The sequence below is a fragment of the Apteryx mantelli genome, chromosome 9, assembly GCF_036417845.1.
Source record: "Apteryx mantelli isolate bAptMan1 chromosome 9, bAptMan1.hap1, whole genome shotgun sequence".
NCBI lineage: Eukaryota > Metazoa > Chordata > Aves > Apterygiformes > Apterygidae > Apteryx > Apteryx mantelli.
Genome location: NC_089986.1, coordinates 5,356,625 through 5,373,258, shown reverse-complemented (window position 1 = coordinate 5,373,258; position 16,634 = coordinate 5,356,625). Strand labels below are relative to the sequence as shown.

At 38.0% G+C, this 16,634-nt stretch overlaps 1 protein-coding gene across 1 annotated transcript in view; it reads right to left on the bottom strand.

Moving 5' to 3' along the window:
* The window catches only part of SERPINI1 (serpin family I member 1), a 50,997-nt gene that overhangs the window by 12,436 nt on the left and 21,927 nt on the right, over window positions 1-16,634 (bottom strand). The window contains exons 2-5 of the mRNA XM_067301584.1: window positions 8,672-8,939; window positions 6,211-6,441; window positions 3,240-3,434; window positions 2,152-2,356 (exon numbers count right to left, since the gene is read on the bottom strand). Coding sequence (XP_067157685.1) covers window positions 2,152-2,356; window positions 3,240-3,434; window positions 6,211-6,441; window positions 8,672-8,921 — 881 coding nt within the window. The 5' untranslated portion in view covers window positions 8,922-8,939. The remainder of the gene's footprint in view (window positions 1-2,151; window positions 2,357-3,239; window positions 3,435-6,210; window positions 6,442-8,671; window positions 8,940-16,634) is intronic.

Genomic DNA, 16,634 nt, shown 5'->3' with positions numbered 1-16,634 from the left:
TCTGAATCCTAATGGAAATCCAACACCGTAGCAGCATGCAATTAATCTTTGGAATTTGATAAGGAAGTTATATTACCATATTACTGTATGGAATTTCAAGCTCACGCTAGCTATCATTTAAAATCTGAAAGTACAGATGAGTTGTACCTCTTTTGCTTATAGCTTTAATTCACTAACATTTACCAAGTTCTTTGAGATTCTTAGATGAGAGCGACAGACATTAAGACTAGTCTGAGGAAGGAGGTATTGGGCACAGAAGACAGACACAAAACCTAGGTCCCACAAACTCATGTCCGAGATCCTGGCTTCAAGGAATCCTGGAGTCCCTGCTTTTGGTTAAAAAAGCAAACAAACCCCCAAACTACCTGTAAAAATAAAACTCAAGCTCAGTATCATTAGTATGTTTACAATGGTATTCATGTATTTAACTTTATATACCTAAGCTTCCTAAATTTAGAAGCTAGTTTTCATAATTCCCTTTATAATCAACAGAGAGAGACTTCTGCTGTGAATCACACACTCCTCTAGCATTCCACTGAGAGAAGATGTCTAACTTCAGCATGCCATACAGACACTGTGAAATACTCCAGATTTATAAGAGAGTTTTAAAGATAAAAATTATAAAAGAGAAGCTTGAGGAATGGAGGAATTCTCATATTCTCATATTTAATTCATTTAGTAACATCTAGACTGTCTGCAGACATGGATAGATGTTACCTGGGAGAAGCGCCCCTTGCATCTTAGCAGAATGTTAATACCAAACCTCCTTGGGCCTGAAATTTCAAGGGAGGGAAAAACAAAAGAGAAAAAGAGGGTAGGCTCAATTTTTACAAAATCTGCAGTGTAGTTCTTTGCTCTCTGTGCTTCTTCAAAGGAATAGCTAGTTAAAAATTGTAACTCCTATTGTCAACTATATGGAGCAGAGAAAAATAAAGAGCCCAAAACATTGCTGTTCCCTCACTGCTCTGACTCCAAACACCACAACTTTAAAGGAAGTGGGATTCAATCTCAAGTTGGAATGATGTGGCATGCCAACAGCACCAGTTCATCTCAATCTAATTTACTCCTGCTAGCCTTGGCTTATCGTGCTCACAGCTGCAGTTAGCTTCTTGAAAGTGGTCCTTACATTGGAAGGAAAGTCAAACTGTAAGGACTCTTGTCCTGCTCTTTGTATGTGAAATATAACAAACTCAAATCCTCAAATCCCCTGAAGAAAAAACAAAAAAGCTGTTTTAATGAGTAAAAGGATTCACTACTAGTATTTTTTCTATTGCCATGTACTGCTGCATAATGCCACAGAAAGTAGAATAAGTAGAATGAACTACATTAAAATTGTGTTATATTGTTACGTAAACACTTCAGTGAAATCATTATGAATCACTCAAAGGTTATCATGATCCAACTACACATTTGAGACATTTAGCAGTAAGCACCTCTATTACTATGTCAAGTATAGGGCCAGCATGAAAAAAGAATATTTGAAGGCAGATAAAATAGAATTCTGTGAAAAATAACTAAGCGGTATATTTGAATAAACATGCATGCCACTGAGCACATTGAGTTTATGTGCCCACAAATGAGTGGACAGAAGTCCCATCCCATTCTGATGGTAACGTCTTGTTATTCTATTACTCCTCTGAGGAAAAAGAGAGAAAACTATTTATTACAGCTGCAAAAAAAGGCAGACAAACTAACTGGAATTACTTCTCAACATTCAACCATTTGTGTCTACATAGATGCATACCATTAGGACTTTTAAATTAGCAACAAATAGAAATCTAATTAGTACGTAAATGAAACATTTTAGCTTTTGTTAGTTCTCAGACTTGCAATATTTTTATGGCTCCTTTCTAAACAGAATTATTCATAACGAGCTCCACAAAATGAAGCAAGTCATCATTCAGAGTGATTATATTCCTCCTTTCTGGGGCTTACAGCTGAAAGAGACAAATGCAACATTCATCTCTTGCTCAGCCAACTAGCAGATCACAGCGCCTGCCTCCTGGGCTTTCTTCTCAAAGCAGCTTGCTTTTGGTTGCTACATAACCACAGATCTGATCAAGCTGTTCAAGTTTTATCTGCTGTGCTACTCCGATCACCCTGAATGCAAACAGTCTTTCCCCTTCTTTTGACTTGGGAACATGATCTCACCTTGGTAGATATACTTCCACTTTTTGTTTTTTCACAGAGTTAGCCCACTCATCAATCAACGAGGCTTTGACCAGTGGTTCCAACGTGACCAGTGGAACTTCCTGTCTGGAAAGAACAATCATCATACTAATCTCATCTCCCTCATATGGTATTTCCAGAACTTGGTAGATACCACCCGCTTCATTGGAGCCATCACTGAACTCCCCTACAAAAGAGGAAAAAAGATATCAGAATTATTTTCTTTTGTCTTTCCTAGAGACAGGGGAAAATTAAATAGTTAAAACTATGCAATATTTGCTAGATACTGGAGCTTAAAGTGACCCTCTTTATTCTACCCTGTATAAAATCAATATTGCTTTCTTCACCATAGGGTCTGAGCCTTACATCTGTTTTCCTAAAGCAGGGAAGCTTATGCAATCACACAGATTGTAGGTAATCATACCTCTGAATCTGTTAGCTAACTTCCATCAAGTTAGACAGAAGCCTCAAAGATATTAAAATTCCCAAGAGTTTCATGGAAATGAGCAGCAGAATATTTTCATTCAGGAGAGAGACAGTTTATCAATGATGAGACTGAGGGAAAGGCTGTCAATGCTAGACCCTGTAGAACCCGTATTGGAGGTTCAACCTCAAGTTAAAGAAAACAAGCATCATTAATTCTGCTGTTCATAGAACCGCTATTTCTCTTCTCTAAGGTTGTTAAAACAGCATGAACAGGGGCAGAGACATTTACAAACAGCACTCAATATATAGCAAAGCACAAGAAAACATTTTAGTGAGAACCAGGAATAGCTCTAGAAATGTAAAGAGGTTGGAAATAATAGTCAAACATTCTAAAATTCAGCATGTGGCACCAAACACATACCTAAAAAATAATCAAGAAAGAGGTCATTATGAATTATGAAAAGGTCACTATTCAGAATAACACATTATGAAAAGACATCAAATCAGAATCCCTTCATTGGGCAGTCAAACACCACATTTAGAATTACAGGTGGAAGAATACACAACAATACAAATGAATATTACTGCAACAATGCTATTAAGGAAAGAATTACTAGCTTTAAATTGCTAAAGCTCCAACTCACCATAGTAAAACTCTCCTTGCTGGTACATCATTGGAATCTGCACTTCACTTTCATCATCTTTAGTGAAAGAAAAAGTTCTTGTATTTTCAGGTCTGAACTGTGATTTCCAATTACCCTTAAAGTAGATTGCATTGATTAGAGCCAAATGAGTAAGAGCACCAAAATCCCTTGACGACACAAAATCTTTGATCATATCTTGTGGGTGGAGGGGAGGGAGGAAAAAAAAAAAGAGAGAGACTGTCAGTCAGCATGTCAAATTGAACATTAAATCAAAACCTAAGACAGCTTGGAAAATGCAAGAAAATAAAAAGCTGTGCTAACATATAATTTCCAATTCAGATGTTCCATTAAATCCCAAATTAAGCTGCCAGTGTTTTGCAAACCTAAATCACAGCGTAGGTACGTAAATCCTTCCATCAAGCATATGTCAGTCAACTGTTTCTTCATCACTGCTTGAATATACAACACAATGAAATCTGAAGTGGAAATGGGGTCAAAGAATGTTTATACTGGTGCTATAATACAGTTCAGTGTTATCCTCTAGAGGTCAAGACTCCTACATACTTTGGTTCCAAACCAAAGCAGCACTTAAATGGTGCTTAAAGTGTGTAAGCATATCCATTGAAACTTCAGCAGCACCTGGGCCAATTTGGAAGTGTTCAGTTTCTAATCAAATAGCATCCCACTGACTCCAAAGAAAGGACTAATCATAAAGAATGCAAGTTCTCTGCATTTGTTCCACTGACATTTGGTCTTGGAAAACAAAAGAGAAAAGACATCTTGCATATGCTCTGCTCATGGGAGGTTCGTTAGCTGAGCACAGCAGCTGCTTTGCTCCTAGTCCTAAATAAATCATTTATATGAGAATACATTATAAGCTACCTGCTTTAGCTCATCATAAACAGCTTGCTTTTCAGCAAAATAACTGAGTTTGGCAAATTTGATACACTGACCAAATTTGCCACTTTTCTTGAAGAATTACAGCCTACTTCAGGTGGCTTGCTTTCTTGCTCACTTCTATTTTTAACTGACATTGCAGTGCAAGGTGTTAAAATAAATTCATTCCTCACTCTGATTATTACTTCTTAATCCATGGCTTAAAATACAAATTAATTCTGCTTTCTGGAGCTACACATGACATCTGCCAGCTGGTGCGAAACTTGTGTATCATAGGGGCAGTATTTGTTTTAGGCACGACTATCTCTACTTATACTTCATTTTAACTGAAAGGACATTCTTGGAAATGAAATGTCACCCATGCTTACACACTCGCTCCCTATCGTTGGAGGGAGGGGGAAAAAAAAAAAAAAGAGAAAAGGAAGAAACCAAGGTGGTATACACTTCCAGTTTTTCCTTTTTCATTTGGTACATCATATTCCCTTACATTTCTCAGCCACATCTTGTTAACAAATGTATGTTAAGAATTTTTCTGGCCAGAGAAACCTTGGACAGCTATGTTTTCTACTTTGAACCTCCCCATCATGCTTAACACACTGGAACTAGAAGCCTGTCTGTCTTCTATCCCTTTCCTAATGAGAAAAGTAGTCTCCTCCTCTGTCAGCAGAGCTAGCAGGCAGGCAGGACAAAACGATTTCTAGTGTTAAGAAACTAGGCTGAGGGGCTGTTACCATCACAACCTAATGCTACGAGACCCCCAGCTGTCTTTGTTGGCTCTACAGTTCCTGCCAGGGTGATGGTTATGAGCTTGGTCAGCACACGCAGCAGGTATTAAGCAAGGGATCTGATCTTGCTGTTCTTTCTAAAAGAAAGAGAATTTTAAGTTTCCCTCAGACATGCACCATGTTTCTCCATGAAAACATTGTGCAATCTGCTGCATGACTTGCACTCTCTCTATTTCTGTAGCCTTAGATAAAGGGCAGAATTTATTATGGATATAATAGGTTCCATTTTCCTTGGAAAAACAAGATGATTTTCAAAACTGAATAAAAGCACTACATGAGCTTTTTACTTCAGTGCCGTAAGTTTCCATAAAGTATTAGGGATTCTTAAATGTTCAGACAACACAGTGATGTGTCAGTTCCTTAAAGGAGATTCTAATCTTATCTTTAGATTTACAATGGTACAAATTATGTTAGAACTGGTCCTCTGTTGTTGAATTACTCTTTAAAACATCAACCTCCACAGAGTGTGCCAGATGATCTTGAACAAGATTATGCTTTGATCCCTACAAGGGGGCAGTAACTTCACTCCCATACCTTGATTCTACATGTAATCAGAGAACACCACATGCTTGTGATTCCACATGTGAAGCAAGCACTATACATCATGCAGGTCTGAGTAAATACATTTACATAAGTAGTTTTACACTTGCACCTTTCCCCTGCTACAAATTGTTGTTAATCTTCCTGAAATCAAATACTCCCCCTGCATGCTATCTGGTTCATTTGAGTTGTTTCCTCACGTCAGAAGAGATTCGCTTACAGGGTCTGATTTTGTGCTTATCAAAATTGTCTTTTGTATTCCTTAGTATTCTATTTCTTAGTACCTTGCGCCTATGAGCTCCTGAGAAAGACAACTAGGGACCCTCCACACACCTAGAACACAGGCCAATAATCTCTTCATATAAAGTTTTTCTGCAGGTAACAGCACTTATCTATTTATTTCTAATAAATAAATATCTAGATCAGTATTAGAATACTGTTAAAATACCTACTATTAAAATATCATTCACCTTCAATAAATGTTACAGGTACTTCAAGATAGCAACACAGAGGAAGATACATGCTGGCAGATACATGTGCTTTAGTAACAGTAAGTACTACCTAAAGACAGATCATCCCTGCACAGGAAAAATAATTCCACAAAGAACTGATATTAGAATTCCTTTTACGGGAGGAGATACTTTAGTCTTAAAGTGAACAGATAACAGTCAAGGCAATAACTCTACAAAATTATCCAACTTGGAAACACAAACACTGCAGAAGTACATAAAAGAACCACATGGACTTACTATTTGTATGATTCTCCACCCACTTATTGATGTGGGTGGCTACAGCCACACTTTGACTGAAATCTACGTTCTCTACTTCAGCTTTAAAGTATTTTTTCACCAACTGCAAAAACTTGTCACTGACATGAAATCCATTCTGCACATAGAGGGAGTTAGCAATATTCAGAACATAATGACTTTCTTCAGTAGTTGCCATATCAGAAAGGTCCTTCAAGAATGCAAACTCCTCACCTGCAGAAAGAAAGAAAATAGATTCAGGGAGAAAACATTTCAGAAAATAAAATTATTCTGCGTTTTCCTCCAGAAATTCACAAAGCTCCTGGGGGTGCAGGGGAAGGGCAGATGTTCATCTTTTAAATGTTTGTTTTACATTTGACCTAGCACCTTGTTTTTCTTTTTAACTTTTTTTTTTTTTTTAAATCCAGTAATGACCAGCGCAGGCAGCCTTACTGACTGGAAGTTGTCCAAACCTTCAGATCTGAATGAAGGCAGATCATCATGTTATTCAGATCTTATTTTTTCTACTACCTACAATAAGCATAATTAACAAGTCATTTGGACCCCATCACATACAGAGCTGCCAATGGTATTCCTTTCAACACCAGAAGAGCAATTTAAAAGGATTATTCTTACATCACGCTTTTATGCTTTATCATCACAAATCCTTAATGGAATGTTTGTTACATCCAAAAAGCCCATTTTTTAGGGCCCTGGCAAAGAACAATGAGTTTTAAGTTTCGAAGTAAGGACCTCAGAAGGACAGAATCATTTGTTTGGGTTAATGAGGAATTCTGACAGTGACAGCATCACAGAAAAAAAGCTCTAGAAACCTAAACTGCTCCTAAAGCAAAAAGCTGATGAGACTCAAAGTATTCTGCTTTAAGACAGAAAGCTTGTACTGTTGCATGGTCCACCTGAAGCTGAAATTTCCAGGTAAATTTTAAAAAGTAACTTAAAAGTTGAGCAAAATGATATATTCCGAGCCAAAATCATTGGAGTACTTTCACTGAGTATCGCTCATGAAAGAGCTGTGAATGGCCCAGCTTAAGTCAACTGCATACCATCTTCAGTTATAGTCGGGGGACAACTTGTCAATGTTTTAGAGACAAACCGTAGAACTAAACGTGTGCTGTAATCTTCAGAGGAAAGCACTGTCTGTGTAGTGGTACACTGCACAGTGAACTTGCTGAACACACCTCATTTTAAGCTGTATTCAGAATTCCCTCCCCCAGATCCTTTCACAGAGGACTTAAAAGTCCGGTAAGATAAGTGAATTAGCAGATTTATTCCCAGCTTTCAAACCAATTACTACATCAAAATGTATAAAAATTGCCTCTTAAAAAATTAATTTTTTGCCATTCACTGATCGTTTCCATTTGCAGTCATACTATGGAGTGGCTTGCATTAACAGAGCGTGCTTGCGTTCCACAGTGCAGCACCACATCAGGATGCACGACTTGGATCACCCCATCCCAGAAATGGTATGGTATGGTAGTAATTTTCTCTCTGCAAAAGAAACGCACCCTGTTTCTCAGTAAGGCTAATGGAAACCCACAGGGTATCATCTTGAAACATCCAAGACGCATATATTTCCTAAGTTAGCTGGAATATCTGTTTGCTACACAGTGCAATGCAGACAGAACATTAGAGACACAGAATTTAGGGTAAAGAACGTGCAGATTCTATTAGAAATACAAGAATGCATGGGAAAATTTTGCCCTCAATTACATCCATACAACTACATTAGTTGCATATTTCTTACAGTGAAATTCAGCATTAGAAGAAACGAGGCAAAAGATGAAGTATAAAAACACTTGTTTTTACACCTTACCTCCACATTCTGCCTTTCAATGGTTAATACAACAGCAGTTATACACCTGTCTTCTACAGATTTTAAATACGAATTTCATGACTAATGACACTCAACATTTACCCATCATCTAAGTTTTCATCCCCCCTCCCACTTCAGTCAGTTCTATCAAGGAATGACAAAATTACGTAACATATCTTAGAAGAAATTTTTTTTTGTCAGAGATGCATTATAACATTTCCAATTAAACTACTAAGACATTTTCATGTTTTCTTCTTTGTAATATTGCTTAATTCTATTGTTTTCATTTTCAAGTTTCTTTATAAGCCCTAACAAATGATACTACCAAAAATAATCTTATGACTCTCAGGCAAATGACATGATTATTTTACATACGGAAGCCAAGACTAACAGTTAACTTCAACTGCTTGAGGTTCAGGTGCCCAAGCCAGGGCTGTATGTTAGCATCTCAAATTATGCAGAATCCACTGAAACATGCTTCAGCATGCTCAGGTCAAACAGGATGTCAAGGAGTCTACTGATTAACAACCCAGAGACAGCACTGGGTCATTTCCACGGTTGTTCAGGCATTGCCATCAGTTGCTTTAAGATAAAAAATACCCACAGTAAAACATGATTAAAAGACCTTACCATTTTTTAAGCTGTCAAAACCCAAGGAATGTCGAATTTCTTTCAAGGTGGTTCCATGGGCTCCAAGCTCTACCATCCCCATGGCTATTACAATGCTCAAAGGAGAGAAAAGAATATTCTCATCTTCTCTAGCAGCTCGCAGCTGATTGTAAACATTCACAGAAAGCTCAGCAATGGTTTCATCAGGAAAATTTGTACTGAAGGCCTTACTTTGCAAAACAAGCAAAGACAACAGTCCAAGGAAATACATGTCTTGAGATTTTAAGATCTGCAAGATAAAATTTAGAGAAAATAAGTCAGCCTTGCTTAAGAAATAAAAGATTCAGCTCAGGGAAGAAGAAACACAATAGTAAATTGTTTAGCCTTAAATCTATGTGGACAAAAATTCAGTTATGGAGTTCAGTTCATTTATTTGGAGGAGACACTGAAAAACACACCATTCAAACTGAAGTAATGATCTATTTTCAAAAAAGTAACCTATTTCATTATGTGACTTTATCCTTTTGAAACCTACCTACAATAGATTAGCAAAATGCAACTTCTACAGAAAAAGTCTCAAAAGACATAATAATGTCTTTTTTTGTAACAACGGTTCTGGAATTAATATGCGCTTCTGCAGTTCTTCACCAAGGAGACTTAGAGACACACATTTCTTATATTTGACCTTCCAGTAAGATGCAACTTATCCATTTAAGTCACCAAAAGCCCCAAACTGGTAAAACTATTTTAAGTACTGTAAGAGCTTGCTGACACTCATGACAAAGGAAGTATACCATGATGCTGCTCGGTTACAAAACATGACAAACAGTCAAAAAAAGTCTTTGAAAGAAAAATAAGTCAAACATGCCTCATTTACCAAACGAAATACCTTTGGTTAGTAAATAACAGTGAAAAGTTGGCTAGTTACTTAACTAAGGGACCACACCTGCTCCGGGATCTTTAGAGGAGAGTTAAGGTTATTGTATACACCAGTGAGAAAGTTTCACAACAGAGAAAACAAGAAAGGGATCTAAATAGAGAAATAGAGAGTTAGTACTAATGCTCTTCACTAATCCACCTTCCAGCTTTGCTAAAAAGCTTCAGTGAACAACAGGTCCCAAGCTACCTGCTTGCCTAATCACACAACAGCTGATGTTATTAAAACTCCAGCTTCTGCAGCAATCTACATACATCTCCATCCCTCCAGTTTTCCTTTAAACCTCCCGTTACCTTGGCACCTCACATACTACTTCCAAGTGTTTGGGGTCAGCAATGCCAAGCCAACATGGCTTACATTTCAGCTCCTTCTCTTAGACACTTAGGGTATCTCTAACACATAACGCAGCAAAGACTCCTGAATTAGTGGTCTAGAGAATGCATGATTAAACAACTTTGGTCCAGAATAAATGTTTGCATGCTGCTGTGCCTGTCTACAGCACTTACCGACACGGACCATATTTGTGTGAATGTGCCTGATTGAAGTCAATCAGCATGAGCCAGCCCAAGTGCCTCTGCCTTAGGCTTTCCAGCTTTTTTTGTTTCTAGAGTTACCATGGATTTCTATATACCTGACATACAGACCCTTAGTAAGCTTTATACAACATTTATTTTATGCATTTCATCTTCAAAGCACTATGTAGCATTATCTAATTAACTCACACAACACCAAATGATACATAATTTAAGTATTATTACTCACATTTTATAGCTGAGGAAGCTTAAAAAGCAACAGGGTCCATGTACGTGTTTTGGCAGCAACTTTGATGCAGTCACTGTTTAAGATTCTTCCTGTCTCCTAGCCACAGATCAGCTTTTTGTTCATTTTTTCAGTGAGAAATTGAAACAGCTGAATGGGTGCAGAAACCACAAAAGCATCAGGGGAAAAGGACAGGTCCTTACTGAGGTGTGGTAGCCAGGGCCTTGTTTTACCCCTTCCCCCCCATCTCCTTTCTGATGACTGCTTGTGTGTGTATTTGGCTGTGTGAAATACGCCCCATTCCTCAATCCCAGTAAGCACTCCCCTACGCTGGCATCACGCCATCTCTCTGGACTACCTGCAAATCTTTACTTGATTCTTAGCAAGATATCAAAAATCTCCACTGAAGTCTTACTCTGCTTACCATCAACTTAAGAATGACACAGAATAAATCACCTAGACCTAAAGTACTAGCTTCAAATTTTGCTTTTTCCTTAATAACTATATACTTCAGCATAATTATAAAACTACCTAACATTTCACTATCTCCCAATGGAACACGTTTCAGTCTGTGGCATGACCTTTGCTATTTATTTCATAAAGACTGAGACCATTAACTTTTAATCGTTCAAAACAGCATAAATGTATCACAAGCACTCATTACTTTTCTTAATAGCTATAAGTATTTTTTACCTGTCCACTTAAAAATTACTGGCTTAAGGATATTAAGATTTCTGTGACCGTAGATTGACTTCCCTGTTTCCTTTGCAGTTCTGGACATTCTAGATTTCCTTATTAAAAAGAAATAGAGCAAGCATCTCTCCTAACACTACAAACATAAGGGACCGCATTCAGCACATTACTGTGATATACAGAATCCTGCTATTAGCCTCTCTTTCTGAAAGCTGCACAAACAGAAGGAAAGATGCTTATAAACACCTCGCAGCCTGAACAAAAAGAGCTCAAAAAAACTGTGAGGAAAGAAGCTTCATAAGTGATATTTTACACATGAGGAACAGACTAAACGATATATATATAAAGTCTTGCAGGAAGTCTATGGCAGTGTCATAAACAGAGCTCCAAGAATAGCTAAGCAGAAGCTTATTTTTCTTTTATTAGGGATGAGCTCAAAGTACCATCATGGCTTTTAAACTGCCCTACAAATTCAGAGAAATTCACATGCTAACGTGAGCAAACAACCTGCGTTGCTGAACACGGATGTAGTTAAAAAATAGCTTAGAATTTTCCCTGTGTCAAGCCCCTAGCACAGAACTGTTCCAGCTTGGAGTGAGAGAAGGTTACAACAGACATCAGAATCTTCCATTTCAAAAAAGGAAATTCCTCCAAAGCCTTTTTGTTGCAGAGGCAGCTATTCAGCACACCCTCACTGGATGCTGTCTGTCATATGCGCTATTGCTAGACATTTAAACAAATTGGGGGGGGGGGGCAACACATCTTAGTGAGGTGCTCACCAAGTCAGACTATTTCAATGCTAATATCTGGCATCAGATAAAGCTAAAAAAGCCCAAATCATATACAAATTTAAGATTTTCTTCCTGACTAGTCTCCTGAAAAGCTCCTCATATGAAATAATTTGAAGTATTTTTAGTTCAGTTATTTGGTTGGACAGAAGATAGAATAGGTACATATACAGAGACAAAAGAGATCTATACTGTTTATTTATCAAGCTTTTTGTTGCATGCTTGAATAAAGCTATCACCAGTTTTTAAGTGAGACTAATTAAGGGAAATGTTCTTTGAGGCAAAAAGCACCAAGTTGGAGCTTAGTTTTTAAAATACATGTTTAAAACATATTGATGTCAATGCATAAAGTTAAACTGTGCTGAATCCAAATTCCAAGTATGAATGAACAAAAGCCAAACAGTTAAGATTTTCCCTCCTCCTTCCATATCATTTCTAGTTTAGAGAAAGTCATAGCACGGTTCCATACATATACGTGCAGGAAAAAGGGAGGGAGTCAGGGAGGTGGGAATGAGCAGGCAGGTGTAGGCAGAGGATGGAACAATTGCTTCCGGTGGCAGTGCTAGCTTACAATATTTGTGAAGCTATGGCTTTTTCACAGCATATGAACAGGAGTACAAACTAAGGGAAGATGTTCTAAAGCAGACTGAATGGCTGTGGGAGAAGGCTACAGAACAGCATTCTGATCAAGCCTTGCAAGCCAATGTGAAAAAGATTACCATTTTTACATTTTATTCTTACCTGTACAAGCTGAGAGGTTTGGGGTAAATTCTTCAATTCAATTGTTTTTGTACTTCTGGAAAAAGCTTTTCTACTGACAATTGGAAATTTAGTTCTAAATTAGCATTCTAGTCATAATGGTTATAGCTTCCCCAATTCCACCTTACTTAAGGCTATATTACTGTCTGGTTTTATGCTTTCTCATGCCTCTTCATGCAGGTCTTGATCCGATGAACAGATGAGCACTTATCAGGGTGCAGCACGTTCTCGACTCTTTCTTCACTAAGATTTGACAGCATTGCTTATTTTGCTGGATTGTAACAGTATGGAATTGGAGACCATTTTTTAGAATACACTATACCCTATTCACAAACATACTTTAAGTGAAGGAAATGAAGTTGAACATTACATATGTATGCCTGGGAAATTAAACAATTCCCATGAATATCAGTTTTTAGACAGCATTCCTCAGTCATCAGCAGTACAGTCTCTCTTAGCTGTTCTGCATCAGTGAAATCTAGTTAAATAATACTGCATCAGCTGAAAAGGGGGTTGAAGTTCATATTTAGCAATCTTAAAAAAAAAAAAAGAACCAGTTTCAGATGTTACTGTATGCATTTTGCATTCACTGGCTACTACACAAATTTAAAAAAAAAAGACATGGAGTTGTTAAAATTCCTTTCCCCACCAAGCACACAGCTGTTAACACCACACGTGAATTTCCTGTTTCAGAGCCAGTGACAAACTAAGTTCTGCTGTATTTTATCTTAACCCAAATACATGAACACACGCTCTCCTACCAGGTGATGAAAGAATCAGTGCAAATACACAAATGCTCTCCTTGTTATAGTCTCTTCTGGAAAAAAGAAGTGTGTACAATAAATGATCTCTTGCTACAGAGGTTTGTCATAGTATTAGTTTTGTTCTTGCTTGCAACTCATCTTCTCAAAGAGGCAGCACCAGAACACTAAATGATGTAGCAATTCAGTGATACCCATGTGCATCATGTTATTTGACTAATTTTACCATAACTTCAATTTAAATCTGCTTCTCTAACATACATATACTTCCTTACTTGAACACCTACTCCACTCAGTTTGACATTCCTTTGTGGTTCTCCTGGTACTTCTGCTCTGGGTACTAAGATACGCCTGTTTTGTGCAAGGGCTTCTTTTGTTTTTGGATGCAGTTCTGTAAAGAGCTTGAGTTTCTGGGAACCATCTCAAATGAAGGGCTCTCCCCTCTGCTTCTGATTTTAATTTGTTTTTATGCACGGCACGATCATTTGGAACAACTCCTTTCTTCCCAATACCAAATGATTTTTCACCTTGAAATTTAATCTCCATATGCCATTTATCACTTCCCTCATTTACTACTTAAAGTAATCCAGAGAGATTCCAGAAATGCTTCATTCAGTAGTTAGTTGCATTGAAGTCATAACTAGTTCAATTCCTGGGAAAATTTCTTTCAAAGCTGCAGAAAGCTTCTGTAAAAATTTCATCAGCCCTAAAGTTTAGTCTGCCCCACCTCCACAACAGACGCCAATTAGCTCAGTGCAAGGGCAACACTCCTGCTCTTTTGTCCTATAGCCAGCACAGATTCAGTAGTACTCCTGTACATGAGCAGAGAGAAAAAACAGTTTAAATTATGTTTAAAGAAAAATGTCCACAGGCTAGAACACAAGACTCGTTACGACTGTAGCTCTTGCCTCTCTCCAAGCATAAGGCTGGAATGACTAAGAGAAAGGAAGTAGAACAACATCGCCCCCTCACACCCACAAACTCTGAACTATTCAGTTCATCACATATGCTTTCAGAAAAATGCAAAAGGGGCAAACATCCTCTATAAGCCAAGATATTTTGAGAGATGTTATATTGCCTGAAACTCGCACTGGGTTCACAGAAATAAAATTCCATGAATTTTGAAACAGCAAGAAGAATTGGACTCGAAGTAGGAAGGTGCCAAAAAATTCAATTAAGGGTCAAATTCTAACATCTTGTACATGCCAGACAGGTTAAAAAAAAGAAGAAAAAAAAAAGCTACTGTTTCTCATCTTTTACACCTATACAGACCTAGGGTTTTATAAAGAAACTCTCCTTATGGCTTTTAAAACCCAGTGACTTTGCAAAATAAAACTGTGATGTGTTGCCCTTAGTTCCTCAGTGCACAGACTAAACTAAGATTAGTTGCCTTAAAGATTATTCTTGGCTACATGCAAGCTAAACACCAAAGGTATGGGAAGCAAATGAGAAAAACTGCTGATTCCTTCTGATGAAGGAAAAGCTTGGGGAGACAAGCAAGTGTGGCAGCAGGACTGACTGCACTCTCTCCTTCAGAGAGGAGCACCTGTAGAAACAAAGAAGTATGCAGAACAGCTTTTGTAAAAGAAATGAATTTACTTAGGGAGCCAGTCCACCTGGTCAGAGGGGGAAAGAAGAACCTCCCCCCACACTCCACACAAATACCCAAGAAGTTTTTGTTATACCTAGGTAGGAATTGGGTGCCCCTCGCTTCCCCAATACCCAAAACTATATTATGTTTACAACAGATTTTAATTATAGAAAGATGGACAAGTTTGATGAAAGCTTCAGCAACTATTGCCTTGCTAGTTAGCAAACATGACAATTGCTGCAGATACCTTCATTCTAGATGCTCTCTTGTTGGTACACATATCAGAGGGAAGGGCTGCATAATAATAACCATTTAAAAAAATTCAACACAACTCTTCCGACCTAAAGAAACAAGGGAACACTAGTTGAGCAAGGGAGAGGCACCGAGCAGTTAGCAAGATCATTAGCTGTTCGCTGAGGGCCAGGCAGTCGTTGTCATGACTACCTTAAAGGATGCGCAGAGGTACACAACAAAAGGAGGAGCTCCGTGGCTCGTTTAGGCTTGCCTCAGGCGTGCTGCCCTGCAATAACAGGGGACTGTGGCTGCTATTACAAATCACAAGATTCTTACTAACCCATTTTAACAGTTTGTACTGCAGTACGATATTGAATCATTATTTCAATCCTTTCTGCTTTGCGCAGAAATCCAGCCTTGCATTTTTTTATTTTACAGATTAGGCAAAAATTGCATCTCCAGCTAGCATTACCTGAGCAAAGCATTCTCACACCGAGAACTTTGCAGCTTTACCCCTAACAAATCCCACAGAAGTAATATGTCCCTTCCTTCCCTTATGTTGTTTTTACTTCGTTCACTGTCCTCTTCCTCTCTGTCGCTCAGCTATTCTCTTCCATCAGCACGGGAACTTACACAAACAGCACACTGGAAAACAAGGCTATAACCTGCATTGACTTAGCCCGAGAAATAATTACTTTTACATGACAAGTAAGAACAAGCAGGTACACAGTGGATGGCAGTAAAGGCTAACCATTATAACCAAGCATCTAATGTGAAATCTACACCTCATCTACTACTATAAGGGTCTGCTTACTTAATCCACTAAAGTATACATATACGTGGAATTAAGGTACAGGAGAGTCTTCCTGAAAATGATATTTAAAAGGTGTTAAAAGAAAGCAGCAATTCCAGAATAGTAGATAAGCTATCCATGATATGTTACTGCTTATAGCCAGGAGGATATATCCAAGGAAATGGGAGAATAACTAAATGCCCATAAAGAGTTTTAAGATACAGCTATCATGGATAATTCAAGCAGTACTTGAAGATAACTACAACGTAGTTTGGTTATTAGAGAAGTGATGACAACCATGTGAAATCACACGTCTCACTGTCAGGCTTAAACACTGTCTCTGATATGTAGGTTATATCCAGCCTGCAAGCCTACTGCTTCATATTAGGGCATATTTGCTTTCTGTGTTGCAAAAAATGTTTATACTGAATAAGCAAAGGCAGCTTAATATGCCTATGCGAGCTTCTGACCTTGTCAGATGGAGGTTCTACAGACATATGTTCAATCATTAAGCTTGTTTGATTCTGTTTATTTCAGAGACATGCAATTACATTCATATTTCAATCTGCATGAACATTAGTAACAAAGTTACAGGATTTCATCACCATCTGTCAGTTAGGGAGCTGGGGCCTTCTGGAGCAGGAAACTTTGAGGTCAGTTTCGCCAGAA